Raw genomic sequence first — 27128 nt, 5'->3', positions numbered from 1 at the left:
GTTTTTGACATAGACCTCACCCCGATTAATAGCTCAGAAAACAGAAAAGCTGTAAAACTCACAGAATATTTAACTGAGTATAGGATTAAAACTCAGTGACGTTCCTTTATAGAACAGATTCATTATTTTGCTGCTTCAAAACATCTCTAGCCATTCTTTTCTTTTATTTATGTTGTTTATCTTCATTGTTACCTTTATTATATTATTTCTTGTCTTTTCTATTCACTACTTTTGAACTGTCTTTTTATTCAGCATGGTAACATGGATTTATGTTACACCTGTTTCCTGATCTTTGCTGTCATGATTTTATAAAGTTTCATACTGATTGTTTCTACAATCAAAAGAGTTTGCACTGCTGTAGACCTCTAGTGGTCATAAGGATAATTACTCACCCTGAATTGTGTGGATGGATACAAACAAGAAGACAAAGTGATTGATGGCTCTCACATGAGTTCAAGTTTAAATATCCACAGTTCATGTTGCTAACGGCAACCTGGCACAATAAAACTCACTCAGCGAATTAACAAAAACTGAAACCTTTATTCAGAGATTTCATTTTTTACAAAAAAAAAAAAAAACAACAACCAACAGTTAAGTGCACCTTGGAATGCTCGTTGGTAAATGGACCCAGAGCGGCGTCATGATTGCTTGATGTTTATGCTCTTCTGGTGCTTTTTAAGACGGCAGCCACTGACACCGAATGACCCAAAGCCCTTTCTCCAGGACCACAGGGCTGGTAGTGATAAAACAAAGTGGCCTGCACGATTCCCCCAACGACCCCCCCTCCCATCCCCTCCCCTCCCCTCCCCTCCCCCCCGTCCCCCAGTCCTGTTTCCCCCCCCTTGTTGTTCTCCCCCCTCAGCAGTGCTCTCTACTCCTTGGCCACCGCGAATGGCTTCTCCACCTCGATTTTGCCGCAGTCGTGGATGGTAACGTCTTTAAGAGGCTTGTCGCGGCCGTCTGTCTTTGTGCCCTCGATCTTCCTCACCACATCCTGCGGGATGAAAACGGACAACGTCAGCAATATCAAAATATCTTTGTCAGCCTCAGTGGTCTGCGTTTTCAGATCCTTTATTTAAATGTTCCCTGTAGAGTTTGTGACCTCTAGTAGTGCTACGGAGCAGTTTTTATTTAATCAGTGGATCCCATTTTGTTTGCTTTGTACATCGTCTCACACTATTCCATTGATCTATAGATGTCTGTAATACGGAGAAACACAGCAATGCACAAGCAAAGGCAGAGAAGAAGAAGCTAGTATACATGGATGTAAACAGTGCAGGATTTAAAATACCTTAAAAAACCTTTTTGCAAATGTTTTATAAAAAGGAAGGAAATGGATTCAACATATTTGTTATGAGTTCTGGTGAGTAACAGTGAATGTAAACATAACTTTTGTTTGTTTACAAGAAAACTCTACTGGGCAGCTTTACATAAAAAGTACTAATAGCACAGAGTAAAAATACTCTTAATTACATACATATTATCAGTTTTACAGTTACAGTAATGTACAAGGATCATTTTGATGTTGTTGCTGGTTAAAGTGGAGCCAATTTGAACTATTTTATACTATTGGGCAGCTTAAACTGTAACACTGAGTTATATCAGGGTTTTTTTTTTTAATTTAAAATAATCTGCAGAGTAAACAGTAACGCTGCTGTCACATAAATGTGTGAAAAATATCATATTTCCATCTGAAATGTAGTAGAGTAGAAATAATACAGTACTTGAGTAAATGTACTGAGTTACTTCCCATCACTGGTCAACCTGTTTGTTATTATGACATTATTATTATTATTATTATTATTGATGTTCTTGGTTGGTTTTTATTTCCGCTTTTCTGCGTGACATTCAACCTCAGTGTTACCATCTAGATGTGATCTATATTCATGATGCAATCCTGAGTCCTTTTGCACCATTTGTTACCGACGTCAAAGTGAAAGGAGGTTGTTAGTGTGTGCAGAAGCCTTCAGAAAAGCCAGAGCTGTCAGAGCTGCAGAATGTTAATCATAAGTCTGGATGTCTGCACCGATCGCCCGATTCAACTACAATTCACAACACGCAGAATTAGAGCTGCAACAATCCACAACTGGTTTGATAATCGAACAAATATTTTAGTAATTTTTTGCAAAAATACTAAAAATGTGCTGTTCGCAGCTTATAAAGTGAGAATTTTAAGCTTTTCTGTGTCATAAATGACAGTAAAGGGAATATCTTCACATTTTGGACTGTTGATCAGATAAAAACAGGACATTTGAAGACGTCACCATGAGCTCTAAGAAATTATAAACATATAAAACACATTTTTCATGATTTTCTGACGTTTTATAGACAAAACAATGAATCAAAAAAAGAACTGTTATTTCCTTGCATATAAAATTACATGAAGTGCACATTATAGGCTGAGTTAGAAACCAATTTCCTGGCACAGAGCAGAAGACTTGTGTCTATTTTAGTCTGAAGTCAGACCTGCTATTTGAGGCACTTCCTCAGGTACGTCTTAGCTGATGACAAACTACACATATATATACACACACACACACACACACACACACACACGATCAGTGTTTGGATAGCAGCTGAATGCTTAGTGACTCATTTTTTTTAACCCCACTCACCATTCCCTCCAGAATTTTTCCGAAGACGACGTGTTTGCCGTCCAGCCACTGAGTCTGAACTGTGGTGATGAAGAACTGAGAACCGTTGGTGTCTTTTCCAGCGTTTGCCATGCTGAGCCAGCCGGGGCCGTAGTGCTTCAGCTTGAAGTTCTCATCGGGGAAACGGTCTCCATAGATGCTCTTTCCTTCATTTAGAGAAGAAAACATCTAATTTGTACCATTTGAATCAGTAGAAGACAGTTCTAGTTTATTATAGGCTTTTTATTTCCACAAATGTTCACCAGCAACCTTTGCACATCACTTGGACGACTCGATTGCTGCCAAATGTTTATCTTCACTTTATCTGATAACATTTTCTTTATGAATACTGAGCAGAACGGTGCTGTAAGTCACTCGGACTGGGAGCATCCGCAAAAGTCAAATATGCTCCACTAGTGAAGTCAACAAAATGACAAAGTGAAGCTTACAAAACAGGTGGTGGCACAAAAAATGTGATTAAAAAAAACAAACAAACAAAATGAATCGTCAAATCTTCCGACTCAGATGGAAACAAGGCACCTGTACCTTCGGTGAAGGAAAAGCCGCTGTAATTAGACATTTTGCTGTCAGTTTGCACAGCTAAACTGTTTTTGGCAAAACAAAAAAGAGCCGATGATACCACAGAAACCACCCTGAAGTCATGAAGTGCTGAGAACATGAAATGATGCCAGCAGTCACCAGCAAGTTTGATCTTGCGGAGAAAAAAAAAAAAAAAAAAAAAAAAAAAGTACAAGATATAAATGTCATTCTGCAGGTGTCAGCGGCCATCTTACCTCCGGTGCCGTCTCCTCTGGTGAAGTCTCCACCCTGGATCATGAAGTCCTTGATGACTCTGTGGAATTTGCTTCCCTTGTAACCGAATCCTTTCTGTTTAATTAGAGCAAAAAAAAAAAAAAAACATAAACAACACTTGAAAGCTCTGAATTTGACATTTTACACCACATGAAAAAAGATTTATTCAAAGTCCATCTTCAGCACTTGCGGTTTGTGGTTGAGAAAGTAAACAAGGATGTGGCGACCAAGTTAAATATGAAGTTCACTGCTTACTTCACCCTGAAATACCCTTAAACTCGTATCTTGTCTCTATGCTGTTACTGTGTAAAAACAAGTAAATGTTGCATTTAATGTGCGTCAAAACTGTTCTTTTTCTATCTTGGACTGGGCGACTATAAGGCCAAACAAAGCGCTGCAGAGAGGAGCAGTTTGGGTACGTTATGAACCAGCTGTGTGATAAATAGACCACAAAAAAGGTCCTGTAGGTCTCACCTCTCCTGTTGCCAAAGCGACGAAGTTGTCGACTGTTTTGGGAACAGTTTTCCCGAACACCCCGATGACGATTCTTCCAACATCTTCCTCTCCGATTCTAATGTCGAAGAAAACCTATAAAAAAAAAAATGTCAAGTTATAAAAGTTATTCATCAGTTTCTCACATGATGAAGCACAAATTAAGGTTTTAATTTTAATAACATTTTCAAGCTAAAAGGTTGCGTTGACATGAGCATCATGATAATTACATAGTAACAGGATCTTTCATTAATATACAGTGATTTTTTTTGTTCCAGTACTTACATGTTTCTCTTATAGTCTGATGGTAAAAGGTTAGATAAGATCTTTCATTTATAATTGCAGCAGCTGCGTTTTGTTGGGGAATTTGCCTGCAGCTGTTTCTGTATGATGTGATGCATATTTTAAAAGATATGAGCATCTTGTGCTAAACGTTTATCCAAGATTTTAATCAGCCTTAATTTTATGTTTAGAGCTGCATTGAACAATTGTTTTCATTATCAATGTCGATTATTATGTCAATTAATTGATTAGTCATTTGGCCTGAAAATGTCAGAAAATGGTGAAAGATGTCGTTCACCATTTTCCAAAGACAAAGAAGAGACCTAAAATGTCTTTTGTCCAAAACCCAAATATATTCAGTTTACGTTTAAGGACACACCATGAGGCACAAAGTCAAATCAACCTTTCAGTATTTTACATGTATTTGCATTACTGGCCTGTGACTCATTCTAAGCATTTGATTGTACAGATAACTTGTGATATTCTGGTCAAATGATAAGATGCTAATGTTTTTTTTTTCAACCCACAAACCCTTTTTTGTTTATCATTTTACACCACAAACCATGATTTGTGTCAAAAAAAGGAAAGACTTGGGACCCAAACACTGGCTGCAAGTAGAAAATTATTTTAAGTTTCATGCAAAGAGAAACTAGTCTGTAAGTACATTTACTCAAGTACAATTTTGAGGTATTTATACTTTGAGTATCTCCATTTGATGCTACTTTATACTTCCAGTCCACCATATTTCAGAGGGAAATATTGTTCTTTCTACTCCACTACATTTATTTAACAGCTTTAGTTACTTTTCAGATGAAGATTTGACACAATGGATAATATAACAAGCCTTTAAAATACAACACATTGTTAAAGATGAAACCAGTGGTTTCCAACCTTTTTGGCTTTTGACGTCTTACAAAAAGCAGTGTGTAGTTGGCGTCACATTTCAGATGTCTATGAGTTGTTTCCAGCTCCACCAAACAGTGATTTTTCCCTCCAAACTTGTCACATGGTTTCATTTCAATAAATGTTCAAATGATCCAATATTTCAAATAAAATCAAAGATTAGAGAAAAAGTCCAAAAAACTGAAAACAGATTTGTGTATCAGAACTTTGTTTTTTCTTCTTTCCTCTCCCATTAATCATCTCACGACCCCTCAGATTTATCTGCTGACCCTTTGGAGGGGCCCAACCCCTAGGTTGGGAACCACTGGACTAAACTGGCTAACTGTATGTAAAGTAGTTGAAACTAGCTCCACCTCCAGCAGCTACAACAGTAACATGCTGCCCTAACAATGATAGTAGTAATAATCTAATGATGTCATATATAATAATATAAGTCAGAGGGAACAAACCACTACTTTTACTGCTGATACTTAGGTATGCACTTTTACTTAAGTAGGATTTTTCATGCAAGAATTTTACTTGTAATGGAGTACTGTATTGGTACTTTTACTTCAACAAAGGATCTGAATACTTCTTACAGCCCTGGTCAGTTGCCAGATGATGCCTACTTCCTTTGTAACTGTGGACGTGGACAAACGTGCTGCAGGCAGACACAACAAGGCCAGACACGACATCTGCTGCAGCCAAGCGGGTTATCTAAATAAGTCAATAGATTAAACCCGCATCGATAACGGAAGCTTAAAAGGATGTGGATGCATTTGGACAGTTGGCATTAAGGCCGAAATCACCAGCTAACACTGAGAGTAGCTAGCTATGACCAGCCAGTAGCATTTTACAGCCCACAGATCCCGGTTTGTAGCCGCTAGGGGCCAACTTGCGTGTGACGTGGCTTTAAAAGATCCGCAGCTAGCGGTTAGCTTTTCACGCTTAGCAAATGAGGAATAGCTCTGATTTCTCTGCAGGATCCGCCGGCGAGCTAGCTGGCGAGCTAAGACCTACCTTCGCAGTCACTTTGGGGCCTTTCTTCTTCTCGTCAGCGGACGAGCCGTTAGGGAAAGCGAGAAAAATCACGGATCCTACAATGACCGTGACGGCTACAAGGAACTTCATCCTTCTCTCGCAGAGTCTGACCATCAACAAGAAGAAAATGAGCAGCCCGAAAAGGCTTGATAGTCCTGCAAGCTTTATACGAGCCGGGTGGGGGGGAGAAGGAGTGCGGTATCCGGGGTGGAGACTACGGCTGCGCTGCGCTGCCTCCGTCACACTGGTGCCAGACGCACCGCGCTCTGATTGGTTCACGTACCGGAGCGTTTCAGCCAATCACATGCAGACGCGTGACAACGTTTTGTTGAATATCCTCCAGATCTCAGTGACATTTTGCACTTTTTGTTATCATCAGAAACAATGTATTCCTCATTTTTTCCTTCACTCTGATGTGCTTACAGACCTTTGGGCAAGAACTTGCTCCCCATATCCATCGATGAGACTCATACTTTTACTTTATATCATGTATTTTTCCGACACAAGAACAGTTCCTTTGGGCAGTTGGTCAAACAAAAACTAGATACTTAAATATGTCAAGTCAATTTTATTTCTGTAGCCCACATAAATCAGAAACTTGCCTCAGGGGGCTTTACAGTCTGTACAGCAATACAACATCCTCTGTCCTGAGACCCTCCATTAGAATAAGAAAAAACTACATAAAAAAAACATTTAACTGGGAACAAAAATGGGAAGAAACCTCAGGAAGAGCAACAGAGGAGGGATGTCAACTTGAGAAATTGTGATGAGCCTTTTTAACAATTTTGTAGTAGTCTTGTAGTCTTATTAAGACTTTAATTCTTTATTATTATTAAACGAATATTCAATTAATTGAAAAAAGTAATAATTAGATTAATTGCTAATGAAAAGAGTTAGTTGTGGCTCTATATCTCTCTGTACATTGTGTATTTATCTTGTCACCTTCAAGTAAACACATTTTTATAGGATTATGCACCATGTTATCATAATATAAACTAGTCTTTGACAAAGAGCACTTTTATAAGCATAAACTTATGATTTTGCATAGTGGTGGTCAAGTTTGACCAGATTAACCCACATTACGGCCCTGAGGCAAAAATGAGCTGTGGGACCCTACTGACACTCTGCACTGCCAACATCTGTAGAGCTGAAACAATTAATCAATTAGTCTTTTGACAGAAAATTAATCTGGAACAATCTTAATAATCAATGAATCATTTAAGTCATTTTTTTTTTAAACAAATAATAATCAATAAGATATTTGAATACATCAACTTGAGAAATTATCATTTTAATGATTTTGTAGACTTTTATACTGATGGATTTCTTACTGTTATCAAGACTTTTAATCTTTATTATTATTAAACGATTATTCAGTTAATTGAAAAAAATAACTAGCAGATGAATCAATATTGAAAATCATTAATTGCAGCTCTCAGTACATTGTGTATTTATCTTGTCACCTTTAAGTCAACACATTTGTATAGGATTATGTTAATGTAACATAAACTAGTCTTTGACAAAGGGCACTTTTATAGGAAAGGTCTAAAGATTAATGCAAAGCCCAGTTAAAGGGCCTTATTATGACTAATTTAGTGATTTGTAATACAAATAAATTTCATCAAATTGCTGCAAATCACTCAAACTTGGCGGTTTTGAGGGTCCGTTTGAAATTAACTCAACATCAAATGATGAATGTAGATACACATTTTAATGACAAACTACAAGGGAATGAAACTGGTCGACAGTTACAAATGTTAAAAACATGAGACACGAACCATGAAATGAGTAAAGTTGAATAGATTGTACTTGCTAAAAAATAAAGAGGGAGGGGGTAGAGGGGGTCGGAGTTAAGGTTACATTCACCTTTACAGGCACACCTGCCACTTTCTACTAGTGCAAAGAATCAAATCGGTTAAACAAAATGCCATACATGTTTGTTGTATGTTTGCATTAAGACTCCATTATTGCAATGGCTTCGGTGGCCATTTGAGGTATACAAACATATTTTTCAGACATGTTACATCTTAACATGATGCAGGCTTTTCCAAGAAAACTCAGAAGAAAAAAAAACAACAACAAAACAACAAAAACAACCATGAAAAAGCATAATTCACCTGTATGTTTGTACTTCAATAAGAAAGCTTTTTTTTTTTTGCATGTATGTTACACTGGCCAGCTTTTTTTAGATCTTCCAGCCAATCATGTTATGTAAATCACATTTTTATAAGGAAGGGAAAGCAACAACTGAAGAGAAAGAGAAGAGACTGTAAAAAAAAAAAGAACAGGAAACAAATACAGTAACCCTGATAATGTAATATGATCTACACCACAAATAAGTGGTGAAAAGAAAAAGGAACGCTGCATCAGACATTTAACAAACATCAGAGATTATAATAAACACTATATAATACCTGTTGTTTGTGCTAATGACAAGACTCCAAACTGAAACGTCTTCATGATGGGAGTGTTTCGGCCACGAGTGAGGAAAAACAGAAACTTTGTCGTCGCACTCTTTAGTACTTTGATCCTCTCAGGAGAAATTACAAAAATGTCAAGTATATCTAGATAACAGTTATTACATGTAAATAAGTCAGACACTCTGAGAATAAAAGGTTGAAACCATGGGACAATGAATTTTCAAGTGTTCTACTGACTATTTTTACATGAATGCACCAAAAGTTGGAAAGAAACAGGGAACATCAAGAGTACCACTTCTACGACAGAGTAAGACGCTCATCAGTTTCCAGTCAAACAGAAATGTTTATATATGTATGTGTGTATATATATATATATATATATCTTAGAAGGGTTACTTATGTGATGCTTTATTTTAAGTCTGCTTGGCTCTAAAATATAAATAAAATATTTTTAAATTCTTTTGTTTTCTCAAGGCACAGCATACTGAAGATATGCAGGTCAAAGTAAATTAGGTGAGCCGACCAAACTCTTTGGAGTTTGTGAAGATGGCTTTGAGCTGCGCCCAGCTGCATAGTGTCAGAAACACCTAACAAACCGGTGAGATCCAGTTCTGTTCTGTTCTACCTCGATTTCTGTGTCTGCTGGAGTACTAGAGAAGGGAGAAGAGACAGGACTGAAGCAGACTGGAAGTATCATCAGGCAGGATTTAAAACAGTCTCCATGGATCGTGTTCTTAGGCTCAGTGGAGTCGTGCTTTGGGAAGGAAGACACAGAACTTGCTTCAGGAGTCGGAGGTCTGAACGGGTTCATGACTCCGAAACCGACAACCGCGGCTGCAGGTGAAACTTCACTGGGTCTTCTCAGCACATCCCATCAACGTTTTTCAGACACCTGGATGGTCAGATTGAAGCAAACCTCAGAAAGGCTGCTGGGTCTTTAACTCTGAGTAAACTAGTCCCTCTGCTGTGATGGCGTCCCCAAGCCCGACTGTCCGCAGTGGTTGCTTGCAGACCAGCACCGGTGTCAGGTGGAAGGTGACGTTCCCTCTGCGCCACACAGTAACAGGCTCTGCTGGGTTTAGGGACAACTTTTCCTGTGGCTCAGTGTATGAGCTGTGAAACTCTAGTGGGGCTTTCAGCTCCACTTTGCTAACGTCAACAGACCGGAGGCCACATGCCTGACTGCTGGCCACTCGTGCTCCGGCCATCACTGCCGCCGCCTGGTTCCCCCAGTATCCGTCCACCGTAGCGAGGATGTGGTAGGCCAGCGTGTGGAAGTGGATGCGGGTGAGGTCGGCCTCAGATGAGGGATCGCTCCGGCCGTGCTGCTCCAGAACCCAGAGGAGGATGTCGCTGACTCGGCCCACGTCTGGGATGCCTTTCCAGGAGGCCAAGTCTGCATGAGGCCCCTCGCCGGCCTGAGAGAGGAACAGCAGCTCCTGCTCGTTCAGCCCGATAGAGCTGACAATGGGCATAACCTGCTAACAGGAAACAGGAAAAAATAGACTTCAATTAAATATAAAAAACCTCATTTTTTTCCTCTGTGAGGCACTTTTGTGAAGTTCACTACATGAAACTCGCCCAACTGTTTGACATGTACCTCCTGCATGATGCTGTTCATGTAGTCTTTGTCAGTCATGCTCGCCAGCTCCAGGTGGATGGGAATATCTTTACGGATGTCAGATATGGCTGCCACGGCCTGCAAAGGGGGAAGCAAGTACAAGATTTTAAACACCATCACGTGACTGTGCGAGCATATTACATACTCAGGAACATTGTTTTCAGCTTTTAGTTGCAGCTTCATTTGGCTGATTTTCCTTTTTTTTTTGTAAATTCTGAAAGTCAAGGACTGTAAAGTTTCCCAATTTGCTTGAAACAGAAGCATCAGCTAAAGCAGAAGTAGGCAGAGTTCAAAAGGCTCAGCTTTTTTGTATGTTTTACTATAAATGTACCTGCAGTATATTTTACATTTATTGCACCTATTTCCAAAAGCACATCATATTTTTTCAGTTGCTGAATGGCATTTCTTTCAGCTCATTCAGTGTGTAGACTTGCTAAAGATAGTAAGTGATTCATCACTGAACCTTTTAATCGCCTTTACTTCACTTAGAAAGTTACATTACTGTGGGCGGTTACAGCTAAAAGTGAGGACTGATTTTAGAGCTGTAATGATTAGTCAATTAATCGTTTGATATAAAATTTACTGGCAACTATTTCGATAATTGAATATTCGTCTTGAGTAAATTTTTAAACAAAAATGCAAAAAAATTACAAGTTTTAGCCTCTCAAATGTGATGATTTAATGCTTTACTTTATAATACATGAGAGTAAAGTAAATATCTTTGGGTTTTAGATATCTGAAGACGTCACCTTTGATTCTGCGAATTATCACAGACATTTTCCACTATTTTCTGACCTTTTATAGATCAAACAATTCATCGATTAATTAATTAATCATTAGTCGCAACCCTGACGGATTTGAAATCTGCCCTGCATTACAACACTGCAATAATGTATCTGACATCCTGAAAAGCACAAACTGTAGTGAAATGATTAAAAAACCAATAAATTAAAATGAAAAATGGTCAACAGAAATACATTATCAATGATGATGTAGGAGGGCTAAAACATGCAAAAACAGCAGCACTATTGATTAAAACAAGAGGTTAACAAACGCTAAATGTTGCTCATCACCTCTTTCAGCCGCTCCTCCCACAGCTCCCTGCCTTGACCCTCCATCATGTGGAGCCCAGACAGGACGACCAGGTCGGGCTCGAACTCCTCCAGGCTCGCCACAAACGTCTCCAGTGAGCTCATCTCCCCGTTGGACACATCGTGCGAGAAGATGAAGCGGTTAGCTTGAGGCGCCTGAGTGGAGCCCCACTGCTCACCTTGAAATGAGAAGAAGACCAAAGAGGGTGAGACACAGTGCAGGATACAGCTGTTTTAAATGACACATCTTTACACGCTTGTATTATTACCTGCTTTGTACTCCAGGATGAGGTGATATTCGTCCGTCTCCTGGAGAGAATCCGGGGGAACGACTATCTGCTCGTCCAGCATCTCATGAAGTTTGGGACCAACTGGCCCACATAATAAAACCTGCAGTACAAGAAGAACCATATTACACTCAACCATAAGCACATCATCTTGAACCAGTCCTGTATATTTAAACTCTAACAATCTGCAAACATGAAGAATTAATGTAATTCAATCTGAAGGTCAAGGATGCTGCATTACACTATAATACTGTGTTTAAAAGGCTGCCTTTTTTATCTCATAATAATTAGTTCTCTTGAAATTTGTAAATTGGGAGCATACATTTTTCTCCTGTTTATTATCTTCAGTTCAATTTTCTACAAAGCGAAGCACTTTAAAACCTTATGCAACATTATTAAAATACCTGAAACTGATAAATATAACCAGCTTAAATAGCTCAATCATTTACGGTAAGAGTCAGCGTTTACAAAGTAAGTAAATACATGCTACTGTACCATCAGATCAGGATATGTTGCGAGCTTCTGACCGATGAGGGCAGCGTTCCCTCCAACATACAGCTGGAAGAAGGAAAACAGTAAACTTTATTGAAGCAGGAAGCCGAAAGAGACATCACAACTTACACGAGTCTGAGGAGTAAGGTAGCCTTGCCTTTGCACCGGGGTACTCCGCTGCCGCACGTGCGATCCTCTGAAAGGACTCCTTGTCGCTGAAGAAACGCTCGGCAGCTGCTCCACGCTCCATGTAATGGATGAAGGCTTCCCTCAAGTCCTCTTTGGAGTGCAACACTTCGTGATCCAGGCCGCTGCCAGGATCCACAGCCAAAGCCTGCAGCAGTCCCACTCCTGAGACGACCACATCGACACACGCGTTCACCCTTCGAAAAGACAAGAAATAATGACAGTTATGGAGGAATACTGAATGTGGGTTGTGATTATCATCATATTCTGGCTCCAAGTAAAAATAATCCTGAAGATATACATATTGTATTTTTTTTTTAACCTGGCTTTTAGCAAGTGAAGTCATTTTTTTCTGATTTGAATAAAGGAAAGACTCCACAATAACCCTTTTAATCAGACTGAACTGCCAAAATTGTGGATGTAGGCAGCAATGAGGAAGAAAAGGCTCGTCTAGTATCGAGATGACATTACAGTTAAACTTTGTTTCTGGATAAATGCTGTTTTGTGCAGATACACATGCGCTTTAAAAAAGGTTCAACAAGTCCAAAAGTACCTTCAAGTGTAATATTGAAACCAAAACACTTTCATTTTCTTTCCTTGTCTGTCCATCCCCCTGGTGGACGGTCCTTCAGGTGCAGCCAATCATCACCTGCCACCTTTTTAAAACACTCAGCCAGTTTCCTTGCTACTCTAAAGGCTAAAGGCTAAAGGCTAAAGGCTAGGTGTAAACAGTAATATAATTCAATGGGGCAGCACCATCTTGGACCACGTCATCTGAGCTGGGACTAACTCACGATAACGCATTCCTTCTCACTAATAGAGCCTCTCAACATACCTCAGTGTACAGCAGAGCAGCGAGAGCACAGACGCTGCAATAAATATCAACTTCAGGCGACAGTTTTGGGACTAACACGTAACCTACATCACTGTGACACTCTGCAACTCACCCTACTGCTACTTTGCTCCACTGCCGCGTCGGCAAAGTGATCAGAGTCTCCCAGGCAGCTGAGATGACCTGTTCGAGGCTGTTCTGGCTCTGAGATGATGACTGAAAGTTTGGCAGGGTGATATACTGCAGAATCTGCTCTGGCAGCTCCGGGCTGCCATGGTAGAGATATCCAACAGCTAACGCCAGCAGGGCCGCTGCTGAAGCCTTCCTCCACATGATGCTCCCACACACGCCTGCGAAAAAGGAAATCAGTCAGTTCTTACTCTCGGATCTAATAAGCATTCAAAACTGATCGATGTATTCACTTCGGTTATTGATACTGGCATTAAGGAGCTGCATTCTGGTGATCTGTTTATATGAAGCAGAATAGCTCAGTTAAAGAATTAATTTACCAGTTTTGACCTGTGTTGTTAATGTTCAAACATAGAAACAGGAACACATTCAGAGAACAAGACTCAAAATGAAACAACCTCACTATGTTGAGCTGGACTAGCAGCTCAGCTCAGACGCTCTCCTGTGATAGGAGGTATGATGGAAACCATTATCATTAATGAGGATATTTTTGATATCGATGTATACAGCAATGTATATGGAAGAAGTGGTACTGCAGAAATCACACATGAAATAATCCAACTAATGTTCAAATCAACGAACAGTGTTCCACAATTTTTGCATCACTACTTCTACTAATTTTTACCATGATAACATGACCAGATCATATCATCATATTAGGATTCTGCTCAAAATCAATTGACAAGTCTTCAAATGTCTTGTTTTGTTCAACCAACAGTCCAAAACCTAAAGATATTCTGTTTACAATGAACAAAAACAGAGAAAAGAAGCAAAACCTCACAAAGAAGAACCAAAGAATTGTAAAAATTATCATTTTTGCTTAGAAATTATTTGTGAATAAAATAACCAGACAGTAATTGTATGGTTTTGCCATCAAATTGATTATATTGACTATAGCATAAACAGAATGGTCAAATCTATAATGGCATCATTGTAAATGAGAGCGTAAAATGAAGAGCTGTTGTGACGGCAGCCAGATTAATTCATTAGTCGATGGACAGAAAATTAATCAGCAGCTATTTTGATAATCAGTTAATCATTTCAGTCACTTTTAAAGTAGAAAATGCCAAATATTTCATGTCATTTGTGAGGATTTGCTGCTATGCTTGATCTTGCTTGATAGTAAATTCACCAAAGCAGACAATATGATGACATCACCTCAGGCTTTAGGAAATTATGACAAAGATTTTTCACTGTTTTCTGACACTTTATAGACCAACCCTTTTTTTTTATTATTTTGTTTATTTGTATAAGGACAAGTATACAACCTGAACTCATGCCACTTACCACGGCATTTATAGCCTGAGCTAGTTTGCGATGCCCATCCCTAAACGGGCCTTTAATACATAAAACTCAACAGTAAAACACAGATAGACCTGCACAAGACTCAACAATACATAAACAGTACCAGGTGTGTCCTGACTTTTGACTGGTACTGTACGTACTGTTCATTAAAGCACAAAACAATGATACAGTAAAAGTTTCATGAAACAATAAACAGCAGATCACTCATGACTACATGACTGATCCCTCTTTAAATGAATCTATCAATTGAAAAACATAATAGGCAGTTTAATCGATAATGAAAATAATGGTTAGTTGCAGGCCTACAAATCATATAATCATACAACACATTAGTACATGATTACACATCTGTATGACTGTTTTTCTACATTATTCCTGCTCCAGCTCTGCATCCTGTTAGATGAATGATCTAATAGCTGAGCACAGCTTATCATCTGGTGATAATGACTACAGAAGAATGAATGAGTCAAAGATAATTTGAGAATTTTTAAAAGATATTAAGCTTTTCTCTATTCAAGTATGGTAATATTTAAGTTGTACAGTGGTCCCTCTGTGCAGAAATGTCCATCTACAGCCTCTGTTACCAACTTCAGCTGATGAGCTCCACATTTACACCTGGATGACAGTGCAGGTTCAAACCTTCTCTCTGCTTTGCAAACTCATGCTGGATGAGAACATTGAGTGTCTGTGCTACAGACTTTATGCTTCAGTAAACAGCAGCTTGACTGTTAAGTTGCTGCTAACGTGGACACAGTTAGCTAACTGAGCTAGCAAACACACGGTGTATCCTTAATCTGACAGCAGCAAGTAGCTTTAGCCAGCTCGACTTAGCAAAGCAGTCTAAATTTAAAGGCGAGCACTTTCTGTTTGGCAGCACATCCGACTTGAAAGCAGCTTTTGATTGATTAGTCGTCAAACCCTCAGAGTTGTTAGCGGACACGTACCGATAATGTGAAGGCTTCAGGTCTGTTAGTCGGGAAGAGGACCCTCTTTCCTGGTTAATCACATACAGAGCATTTAGTTAGCTGAATACCGCCACTGGGAGAGGAAACTGTAGAAGTCAGAGTCGGTTCAAGTCATTGAAGGAGCAATGATTGGAAAGACAGCCTGTCCAGTCCGATACCGCCAGCGCACACAGCAGCAGTCAGCGTCTTCCGTATGCCGCTCGGCGCATGCGCTCTTACTGGGTACATAGGCAATCGCGCTATTTTTTTTATCCTAGGATGGCGAAGTCATGACCCGCCCTACTCTGCCTCTGATTGGCTTACAATGCCCTAACCCTAACCAATCTCACTCTTCATGCCCTAAACCTAAACCTTTCAAAAGTTTAACTGCTGAACAGAAGATGCCTCCTACTTCATTGTAAAGTCCATTCTCAGTGTTTGTTTGTGCTCTGAAGTTTCTACATCACACTTGTATGTTGAATTATGGACCAGAATTGGCTTCCAAACTAGTTGTGATGTCACATTAATACTCGTAAGCCCACCTCTTAAAATCAGATTTTCAATGAGCACAGAGAAACTTTCCACTTTCAGCAGATGCATGTGAAAAAAGTCTTCTGGTGTCAAACGCTGCACGTACATCATTCTGCACAATGAAGCTTAAACATTCAACTGTAGGAACAAGAAGAAAAACATATTTTTTAACGGAGCAAGATTTTAAGTAAAAGAAGCAATTCCACAATGAAAATGACAAAGTCTTACTTAAGTATGACTGTACATACTGGACAAATATATTTGTATACTGTACTATCTACATGCATATACTGTACATAACCCATAACCCACTATATATATGTATAAAGAACTTATTACATTACTCATACTATTTGCACTACATACTTTATGAACATACTTTAGATGATTACATTCTTATCTATTATGCAATCTCATCAAGTGTCTGATCGTTCCCAAATTTATTCTGCAGCATGACAATGACCTCAAACATACAACCAGAGTCATAAAGAACTACCTGCAGCAACAAGAAGAACAAGGGGTCCTGCAACAGATGGTCTGGCCCCCTCAGAGTCCTAATCTCAACATCATTGGGTCAGTTTGGGATTACAGGATAACCATTGCATCTCTCTAACCTTCTGTTTGTTTGGTCCACAAGCACATGAGCGTCAGATCTGTGTGTCCCTCTATATTTCCTCCTTCTCCCTTTCTATTTTCTTCTCTTGCTGGACCAGCACCCATCCTGGAGCCGCTCAACTTCCCTGGCTGTCGGTGCCATTTCCTGAGGTTTTGGATCTGGTTCTCCATCCTGCAGGAGTTCAGCCTCACCTCATGTCTCTTTCTCTCTGAACAATGTCTTTATCCTTCTCTCTTTCCTCTGTGAATAATGTCTTTTCGTGTCTTTTCTCCCGTGTATGTGATTGGTGTGATGTGTGCATGTGTAGTCTGTCCTCCTGCCAGGTATCCATGGTGATGGAGGTCATGTGGCTCAGGTCCTGTTCTTTTCTGCTGGCACCTGGAGGCTGCTTGGCATCCTCTTTATCACATTCTTCATATATATTATAAATCCATTAGAATTTGCTTGTCTATATTTCTGTAATACGTCTTTCTTGTTCTATTCTGTACACAGAGGGATCCCTCTTCTGTTGCTCTTCTTGAGGTTTCTTCCATTTTTTCCACTGTTATTATTCGAATCAAGGGTCTAAAGACAGGGGATGTTGTACTGTTGTACAGACTCTAAAGCCCTCTGAGGCAAATTTGTGATTTGTGATATTGGGATATACAAATAAAAATTGACTTGACATGAAAAGACAGAAGCAGCTGAAACAAGTTCTCCAAGATGCAGAAACAAGCGACCTGACAAATACCGTGAAGAACTGTGTGCAGGTGAAGCGTGGTCACACCAAATACATCTCTTCTGTTTAGTGCACTTTGTATGAAGTTAATTGATAAATAAAAACTATTCATGGCATTATTTTATAAGCATCCTCACTTTACTTTTAGTTCCCAAAACCTTTGGATAGTACTGTATAAATATTTTCTTCTTCCACCTGCTTGCTTGTATAAAAGCTATATGTTTATGTGTGCTCATCTCTGTTAGCCTGCTGTACTTGTTTAGCTTCGGTACATTTTATGTGAGTAAACTGGAAAACAGAGTAAAATTCCTTGTGTGTTTAAACACATGTGGCCTGATTCTGATTACGTAAAAGTACTGAAGTACTGTCAGCAAAATGTACTTTAATTATCCAAAGTACTCATAAGGTAAAATGGCTCAATTTAGAATGATATATTTATCATTTCTAGTATTTTAATCCACCATTTTTTTTAGCACATCATGATTGATTACTTGTCGTGAGGAGCTACAGCTACTGTAAAATGACTTGTGCAGCTGTGTGGGAGCTTTGCCAAGTGTGAGGAGTCTGAGCCTGTGTTTGGAGAGTACACATACACATACACGAACGTTACGGAAGTTGTGAGCGTTTACCAGGCAAAGAGGGTCCAATGAGACGCTGCTGAGTTGCATTATGGAAAATAAGGGATGTTTTTTTGGAGCTTAACCCATACTAGGGTCTAAAAATAAGGATCTTTCTGCCTCTGCTGTGTTTTTTTTTGACCACTCTCTTTAAAAATCTGTCTCATAGACTTCTCAACTGCAATACTAAACTGCTGTAGAGTCTCTTTAAAATTTAATATGGACAATGTACTAAAGATAAATCAAGTTCTCCTAAATTAAGTTGTACTTATAACAGGAAGTCTGATGAAACTTAATTGATTTAAAAGTTTTAAGGCTTGATAGTACATGAAGAGTTTTGTTTGTCCCTTATTTAGAGTTTAATGGTATCATCTTTGTTTTAATGTTATAATGTTTTAAACTGGTCACTAAATACATGGATGCAACACTCAACAGATGTTTGATTCTCTACTTTAAGATAACAGATAGGTTGTAGTAACCAGTACCATCTGATTAATAAACTGCTTTAACTCTTTGGTCCTGGTCTTGAAATTAACAAGTGAGGCCCATTAAGACTAAAGTGAACCACAACCAAACAACATAAAGTCTTAAACCCTTTCTTCTTCTCTTTTCTCCTTCAGGCAGTTTATGTGTGAGAGTTCGACCTGAACTGCTTGTTGCTGCTTGCAAACTATTTTGCTCCAGGATGAGGTGTGGTGTAGCCGCTGTAGGGAGGACTGACACCCTTTATACCTCAGTATAAAGCAATCATTCAGTCTGATAACATTTAAACATTTACATAAGATGGTCCCAGTCTGAGTGGTTTTTAAACGAAACTTAACTCTTCAAGTAAAGCCATGTTAGCTGAGCATAAGGAGATTAAAACGGTAGCTTTATGGAATCGAATTGAGTTTCGCTTCAATGCAAGTTCTCAAAGGGGGGAAATCGAATTATGGGATAAATGCATTTTCTATGCAGAAATAGCTGCTTTAAATTCAGTAAGGCACCGTTTTAAAAAAACCCATAAATGGTCCCTTAGATGCTTGAATCTGCCACATTCTGAGTTTAAGGTCATTAAAATAACACACATATTATATAAAACAAATTGAGAAATCGTTTCAAAAAGTCTAAGAATCTATGAAAGTCTAAGAAACAAAAGTTAAGAATTTTATCACAAGGCTGTATTGAACCTTGTACTTTATACCCTTTTGGTTAATAAGGTGTGAAAAAGCCAACAGGAAACACTTTTTAATGCTTGTTGAAAAGGAATCGTTCAGATCTCCTCACCCTCTGGAGGAATGCTCCTGTTTTTTTTTCCTTCTCACTGTAAAAAGTTAAGTATTTACAACCCGTTTGGCTGATTAGTGTCCTGTAACACTTGAAATGAAAGCACGACTTGTAAAGATGCTCTGATAAGAAAGGAAAAAAAGACTCTCTACGCTATTGTGTCCAAAACGCCTCCAACCTTCAGCCTCTAAAACTGAAGAATGCGGATTTTCTTGTTCTACAGTTAAAAGTTTATACAGACAATTCACACAGAATGAGTCATGTTTCCTCCTTTATTAAAATTTCAACATATACATGATAAAAAAAAACAGTATATATACATACAACTCCATCATACAAGTGCTTTAAAATATCACAAGTGTTATAACCTCTGCACCAGTATTGGTATAAGAGGTTTAAGGCAGGTTGTGTTTGACTTACTGTAACAAACGTAACTGGCATCAGCCTCAATAAACTCTGAATTACCATTAAGAGAGGATGTAAGAAACTGGACACTCTTGATCGACTTTGAGAGTCTTTATCAAATGAGACAAACTTTGACAAAAAGGTAAACAAGTATATATTAAAAACTAATCTTTTCAAGTGATTTTCAACACTCTCACAGTGACATTTCAGTTAAAAATTAAATTGAGCCACAGTATGAATAAAATTATAAAAACAGTTTGTATGTCATTTAAACTAACAGACGTCTTCATGTATAAAAACACCGACTGAATGAATTCGACTACTTCTGCAAACAAATCTAAGTTCTGCTGTAACAAGACAACATATGAAGCAGCAGAACAACAAAGTCTGAGTAACTGGTTTCAGTCCCACTGGGACCAACCAAACAATAGTATTCATGGTTTTGTAGGACATTTTGGACAAAGGCAGCCTCCAAGTGACCTATTTCAGGCCTCATTTTTCTTACAAGTGTACACTACAAGCTTGTAATGAATCAGTCTTACTGGCATTATTGTATGTTCTATATTTTCACATATACATATATATAATCTTAAAAACTATGTTTATAATCTCAGCCCTCTATAGAAGTGGGCTCGGTGAGAGTGGGGGCGGTGAAGCTGACTCTGACGTCCCGGGGGTAAAAACCCTGAAGAACCCCGTCCACAACCACATCTGGGAGATCTGCAGGACAGGACGATCTAGATTTATACTGTGTGGGTCAGGTTGTTATGCTTTTAAATGCATTTCAGTTAAAAAAAATCCAACATTCAGCAACAAGATGCACGTGAAAATACACAGTCAACATCTGTTTCTGTGGGTCAAAACATTTCAGAGCAGATTTGCAGTCTGTTCTTTCCTACCTGATGTGCCGTTGGAGAGATAAGGATCATGAAAAAATCCCAGTACTCGCTGATGTGGCTGCTGATAACTGAGGACACATTAAGGTTAACATTATTGCATGAAGTTAAGAGAAAAAAAAGTGATAGAACTTATCATTTGTGTCAATGCGGCATGTATTTACATTCAAATTTGGTTGTGCCAGATGCTTGATAAGCAGACTCGGTGGCGGCACACATATTTTAAGCCTTTCCTGAGCCGAGGGGCGGCCATTACACATTACACTTATTCTATTTTATACTCTCTTTTTCAGCTGGGTTTGAATGAAACCTGCAGGACTGCAAAGAAATAAACCGTCTCCAAAAGTCAGATTATAAGACAAACTGAAAAAGCACTGGAGACATATTGGTGAGGTTTAGCTACGGTTGAAAATATGGTCATGACAGCTGACTAACTTAACACTTGCACCAATAAGAAAATTTCAATAAGGGATGTGTTTGATACACAATCAGTAACTTGTGGATGAGTAGCCGCTCTGCTTTAAGTATAATAAGTGGATTAATGGCGTTGTTGCACAGAGCTCAGTACTCCTGACTACTGTACATCCCTGCCAGTAGACGCAGTACTGAACCCCACAAATACTGAGAAACTAGAGATACTAGTAAAGATCTCACCTGTAATCCTGACTGTCCAGTTCATCAAGTGATCTGAAATTAGAGCACAAAACTATATAAGATTTCCTGCAAGGACACCATGCAAATAAAAGGTTTTTCTATCTTATATATTCAATTAAGTAAAAAGGAGACAAAAACAATTTAAACCTACAACATTGAAAAGAAATATTTTGTTGAAGTCAATTAAAATACACAGCTGTAATGTTAAATATCACATTTCTCTCTCACTCCTTGATCATTATGTATATTTTGGGTTGGAGCCACTGCGTCTGCTCTACTCCACTGTGAAGAAAATGTTTCTGCAGTTTTGATATGTTGCTGCATTGATCCTAATCCAAAAAAATAGAGGCTCTAATTATAGCATAACATCTCCAGCATCTCTGGGTGCAGTCAGAGGAGACTGGACCGGAGGTGGGACTCACTCCACGCTGCTGATCTTGTTCACCGTGTGAAAGTGTTTAAGGTGGAGGAAATCCAGCAGCACCTGCGGCACGTCTTCGTCCTGATAGATGATGTCCTGGCCAGACAACAAAGTGATTATTGGTTAAAGTCATTTTAAAGCTTCTTAATGTGATGTTATGAATTAATTTTAGAACGACTGACATAAAACAAAGCAACATACTTCACATCAGTGAACATCATATGCTTAAGATTTAAGTATCTCTACTAATCTTTGACACATTGTCTTGGCAGCAGTGTTGCTAACTTGCCAGCTTTCTCGCTAGATGTGGCATCCCCTTTAGCTACTTTTCTACAAAAAAGTGCCTTGCAACCAATCTAGTCTTCTCACACCATACTGGGTGTACACATCGATGTGTTACCTGGATATAATCTTCCAGCTCCTGCCTCCTCTGCTCGGGAGGTTTGGTCCTCAGGTGCTGATTCCTTTTACTCGGGAAATCAGGAGTCTGAATGATCTTCCTGAGCTGAAAGTATCAAAACATAAACATGAACCTTGAAATCGACTGTAATGAAGCAGCTACAGTAGCACGCAACATATAGAGTGGCTGAAATCAGAGAACAGAAATGAGGTGGAATAAAATTAGTCGCATGAAAAACATGAAAACATGAAAAACACGTAAACATGAAAAACCTAAACCTACAACATTTCAAGTAAATATCTGTTTACAAAAGTTTTACAGAACATAATAATCTTTCACTTCTTAGCTGTCAAAGTAACAACATGGGGGTGATTTTTGGGTGATACCTCAACAGTTTGTGCAAAATTTTAAATAATCCTTATCATGTCTAAAACACAATACATCTGGAGATGCTCGATGTGAAGCTTCCTTGTGATTTTAAGCCCAATGCTGCATGTAAACTGTCTTTATTTTGTGTTACAAATATAAACTGAACAGCATAATATATATGTGCACAAACACATTTCATACAATAACATTCATTCAGTAGTATTATTAGTAGCAGGGATGGTTGCATGTTCATACTTTTCTGTGCAGAGTCTGGAACTCACTGTTTCTTCTGAGCACATAATGTTTCCTCCCATTAAACAAGACTTCCACCCTGAAAAGCTGCAAAAAAAAACAGAGATAAACAGAAGATTTATTCACAATCTGTGATTAACTAAGTTTAAAGTTGCTGCAGATGGAAATCTATTATGCAAATTATTATTAAATACTGTAGTATTTGCTTCATCATCATGTTCAGACATGGTTCTCCAATTTGGTCAGATCTTTTTGTTTTAATTACAATGATAAAGATGAATTTTAATTTAAAGAGAGAACTAACTAACTAACAAGCTTCAGCTAATATAGATTTATATTTAAACAACACATTAAATCTTATCATAGTTTCTCTTTTGTAGAACTGAATAATTTCCTTTCTGTAATGCAGTAGATGTTACAGATTAAAGACCAATTTAAAGCAGGAAAAGGTCTGCAGATTCTCACAGTACAGTGATATTTTTTTAAATATTAGTATGATGAAAAAAGTCATTTAAAAGTGCATGTTTGTTGGTTTTGTCCTGTGAAGTTTGCATGCAGATACAACGACAATGACATTTCTCCACCAGGAGGAGTTGCAGATCTTCACAGTTCATCCTCAGGAAATCAGCTGATATTAAATCTGCTGTATGTGTGCTGAGACGTATCCTCGTCTCTGTGATGGATGCTGGTTTGAGAGTCGCACTAACATGAGTTGACCATCTTCTGGAGGATTATACCTTCATTACTGAACATAAAGGATTAAAGGTTCATAATTTCTCAAGTATGTCTTAAAACAGCAGTCAGGTGCCAGTATGGACATTGACACATGTTTTGTTTTTTCATTCCTCATGTTCATACTGACCATGAGAAGATCCTCTTCAAATGTGGTTATGATTAAAGTGATGGGAGACAAAACCCACAGTCCTTTTTTTTGAGCAAAATTGTATTCAAAAGTTAAATCTGAAGTTAAAATGAGGCTTCAGCTGACTGAGTTAGTCACATTAAGTGGATATCTTCCACAGTTACAGTCTTTTTAGTCCCTCGCTGCGTCTCGACAAGTGTTTTCCTGTTTAGCTGCAGGAGAAGTATAGTAACAAAAAGAGGGACTTTGGCACTAAAAAGACAATAACTTTGAAAGATATTTATTTGATTTGACTAATTTATGCATCTGAAGCTTCATATTATCTTCAAATGAACTTAAATACATTTTCTGCACAGAAGGAGGACTGTGGATTTTGTCCCCCGTCACTTACATTGTAAGTGCACTATGAAGGGATCTTCTAAAGGTCAGTATGAACAGGACGGATGATTATTGCAAGAAAAACATGTGTCAAAGTTCATTTGGGCTCCTGATTATTGTTTTAGGACAGACTTAACTAATTGCACGCAAGGTCGCAGCGGCTTCTCCGAGTCCGTTATGCTTGTTTTTTATTGCTTTGTTTTAATTTATGGTTTTTATGTATTGCATTATGGCCCCCGGGGACGCTAGCTTTTCATTATATTTCATTTCTGCTTTTTGAATAATCTGTAAGGAGAGGAACGAAAATAAACTTGAATAAACTTGAACGATCCTGTAACTGAGGTCAGTTCAGCACATGCACACCCATCCTCTTCACTGGAGATAACCCGAGGCAGACTTGTGTCAACTTCAAAAAATGTGTACGTGTGAATGAGATTCGTTACACATTCATAACAAGGTGATTCTTCTCAGCAAGTCTGATCCACACTGGTCTGTTTCAGCACCAACAACTTTTCCAGCTCCGTGTATTTACTGTAAATGAGTTTATAGCCACAAGAATAAACTAGTGTGGAAAACTTAAGTAACACATAAACAGAGTTATTAAACCACTTATGCTCATTTTTCCGGTTTCCTCGTCTCAACAAATCTCCAGACAGGATACAGCTGAGTCTGCGGTTCCAGATGTTGGGTTCTGTGTGTTTGTGTATCAAGAGAGACGGAGCGTACTGCAGTTTAATGTTTTACAGCAAATGCTTTATGCAGCATTTACGTCCAACTGCAGAAAAACATCTAACAAGACAAAAATACTTTATCAAATGGTCCAACAGATTTTGGTCTTACACCACCTGAGTACATATACTGAAGAACAGGTTTGAAAATGTTTACTTAGCTTGATTTTTTTCTACTTTGTGAGACTTTTGCTTTTACTCTGCTACTTTTTAGATAGAAAGACACGATCTGATGGCTGGACTACTTTGCTAAGTGGTGATTTTTTGAGTTTATTAAAAAAGGGTTAACTGTTTAAACAATTTAAACAAGTCAGTGGTGTATAATGAATCAGACTAACTATAAGTACATTTACTGATGAACTGCAGTTTGAGTGCTTCTATTTTATTCTACTTTGTACTTGAACATTACCACATTTCAGAGGGAGCTGATTATTTTTCTCAATTAATTGATTTGACGTTTGTGTTTATAAAATGTCAGAAAATGGTGAAAAATACTGATTTGCAGTTTCCCAAAGCCCAAGATGTAACTTAAATTGTCTTTTTTTGTCCTGACCGAGAGTCCACAACCAAAGATATTCAGTTTACTATCATAGAGGACAAAAGAAGACAGAAAATCTTCACATTTAAGAAGCTGTAACCAGAGAATTTGGGCATTTTTTCCTATGTCTCAAATGTTACATGTATCAAATCATCAAAATAGTTGTATTCTGTCTATCAACTAATTGATTAATTGTTGTAGCTCTGTATCTTTTACTTAAGCAAAAGATCTGAATGTTTCCGACACTGCTTGAGACTACACGGTTTCCTCCTGCAGCTCAAACAACATGCCTGGAGGTGTGTGAGTATAACTGAGGTCATGTATGTTCACAGCAAACATATTGTTTTTCAGTGTTAATGTACAAAGTATATATTACTTTTCAGTGGTGGAAAGTACTGTATTTAAATACTCAAGTACTGTATTTAAATACAGTTCTGAGGTTCTTTTACTTCACTATTTTCATATCCTGCCACATTATAGTTCTACTCCACTACAATTCAGAGAGAAATATTGTACTTTTTACTCGACTACTTTTACAGACAAAACATATGATGCAATGTTAAAGATTAAATTACCTAAAAGTATACAAAGAAATTAAAATCAGCTCTAACTCTAACATTAAAGCATCTATTCCTTACATGTTAATGTATCAATAATAATGATCCAGTGATATAATAACTCTGACAGGGGCCGTTTGATACTATACTATACTATATATATGCAAATACTTCTGTAGCAGTTGTAGTTCATTTCTATATAATTATTGTCATATTATATATAATATTATCATATTGTCTTCACATAGTTACTGTTAACAAATTACATCATACTTAAGGCTCTAAATGCCCTGAATAATAGTAGTTTTGATACTTTAAATGTACTTTAAATGTATTTTGTTGCCAATACTTCTGTAATTTACTTAAAGGTACAGTGTGTAGGATTTAGTGGCATCTAGTGGTGAAGTTGTAGATTGCAACAAACTGAATACCTGCACCCCCCCCCCCCCCCCCCCCCTTCCAGGTGTGTAGGGGAACCTACAGCGGCCGCAAAGCTCATGAGAAACTCGAAAAGCTCTCTCTAGAGCCAGCGTTTGAACATTTGGTTTGTCTGTTCTGTAGAAACATGGCAGTGCAACACGGTGGGCTCTGTAGAGGAGGTCCTGCTCCCTATGTAGATATAAAGGGCTCATTTTAAGATAATGAAAACATTATACACTAATCTTAACATATTTATGAATATTATATTCCATTCCTGCCAAGTTCGGTCCGCTAGATGCCACTAAATTCTACACACTGCACCTTTAAAAGTAAAAGCTTGAATGGGGACTTTAACCTTAACTAAATTAATATTTGATTGGCTGTTGTTGCTACTTTTACTTCCAAATACAAGACTGTTATTTCTATTCAAGTATTACTCCTTTGTAATATCGATCGTTCCACTATCTGAGCTCCTCTTGCACCTCTGGAAAGAAATCAAAGAAAACCTGCGCTGATGTCAGTGTCACTCTTCCTGCAGGTTATCTGGCTCACCTGGCGGCACATTTTCACCTTTACAACCGCACTTTTACACACTACACAGTTTTATTATCATTACAAACGAATATCCGTGATGGTGAAGTCATAAAAAGTCTTTACGCTGCGCCAAAGGTGAGTTGTACAGATTAAACAGAGAGCGTCCTCACCTTTTTAGACTTTCCCGAGTCATCCACTTCCCTCTCCATCGATGGTATCGACACTTCAATCATTAGGAAATCTTCTTCCACCAGCATCAGATTTGATCAGTAATGTATCTGTAACTTTCCACAACTAATCGCAAACTATTTTTCTCCGCGTCCAGGAACTGAAAACTACAAAAAAAAGAAGAGACCCGTGTGTCAGCCCGTCTGTTGTCGCTCTGCAGTCGGTTTGTGCTCCACCTACACACTAATTGGACAAACCCAGCTGCAGGCGCGTCCAGAGCCATTAAAG

At 38.4% G+C, this 27128-nt stretch overlaps 3 protein-coding genes across 4 annotated transcripts; all 3 read right to left on the bottom strand.

Annotated features, from left to right (window-relative positions):
* Positions 1 to 520: 520 nt before the first annotated feature.
* Positions 521 to 6353, bottom strand: ppib (peptidylprolyl isomerase B (cyclophilin B)). Its single transcript, XM_044357513.1, has 5 exons — positions 6123 to 6353; positions 3921 to 4034; positions 3428 to 3521; positions 2616 to 2800; positions 521 to 994 (listed from the first exon to the last, which is right to left on the bottom strand). Exons 1-5 carry the CDS (start codon positions 6255 to 6257, stop codon positions 872 to 874), a joined length of 651 nt encoding a protein of 216 aa, XP_044213448.1. The 5' UTR covers positions 6258 to 6353; the 3' UTR covers positions 521 to 871.
* A 1479-nt stretch (positions 6354 to 7832) lies between these two features.
* adpgk (ADP-dependent glucokinase) lies at positions 7833 to 15738 on the bottom strand. 2 transcript variants are annotated; one of them, XM_044357613.1, is made up of 8 exons: positions 15511 to 15738; positions 13188 to 13422; positions 12212 to 12437; positions 12058 to 12120; positions 11545 to 11665; positions 11258 to 11454; positions 10164 to 10262; positions 7833 to 10044 (listed from the first exon to the last, which is right to left on the bottom strand). In XM_044357613.1, the coding sequence occupies exons 2-8, from the start codon at positions 13403 to 13405 to the stop codon at positions 9481 to 9483; spliced, it is 1488 nt and encodes a 495-aa protein (XP_044213548.1). In that variant the 5' UTR covers positions 13406 to 13422; positions 15511 to 15738; the 3' UTR covers positions 7833 to 9480. The 2 variants fall into 2 exon arrangements, with proteins under 2 accessions (XP_044213548.1, XP_044213549.1); XM_044357614.1 differs by having other exon boundaries at positions 7833 to 10041.
* A 3778-nt stretch (positions 15739 to 19516) lies between these two features.
* On the bottom strand, positions 19517 to 27128 carry snx22 (sorting nexin 22). Its single transcript, XM_044356718.1, has 7 exons — positions 26843 to 27128; positions 22659 to 22742; positions 22035 to 22139; positions 21636 to 21730; positions 21214 to 21246; positions 20563 to 20630; positions 19517 to 20383 (listed from the first exon to the last, which is right to left on the bottom strand). The coding sequence occupies exons 1-7, from the start codon at positions 26927 to 26929 to the stop codon at positions 20274 to 20276; spliced, it is 582 nt and encodes a 193-aa protein (XP_044212653.1). The 5' UTR covers positions 26930 to 27128; the 3' UTR covers positions 19517 to 20273.

Source organism: Thunnus albacares, chromosome 7 (assembly GCF_914725855.1).
Source record: "Thunnus albacares chromosome 7, fThuAlb1.1, whole genome shotgun sequence".
Taxonomy (NCBI): Eukaryota; Metazoa; Chordata; class Actinopteri; order Scombriformes; family Scombridae; genus Thunnus; species Thunnus albacares.
This window is presented reverse-complemented; position numbering and strand designations above follow the sequence as displayed.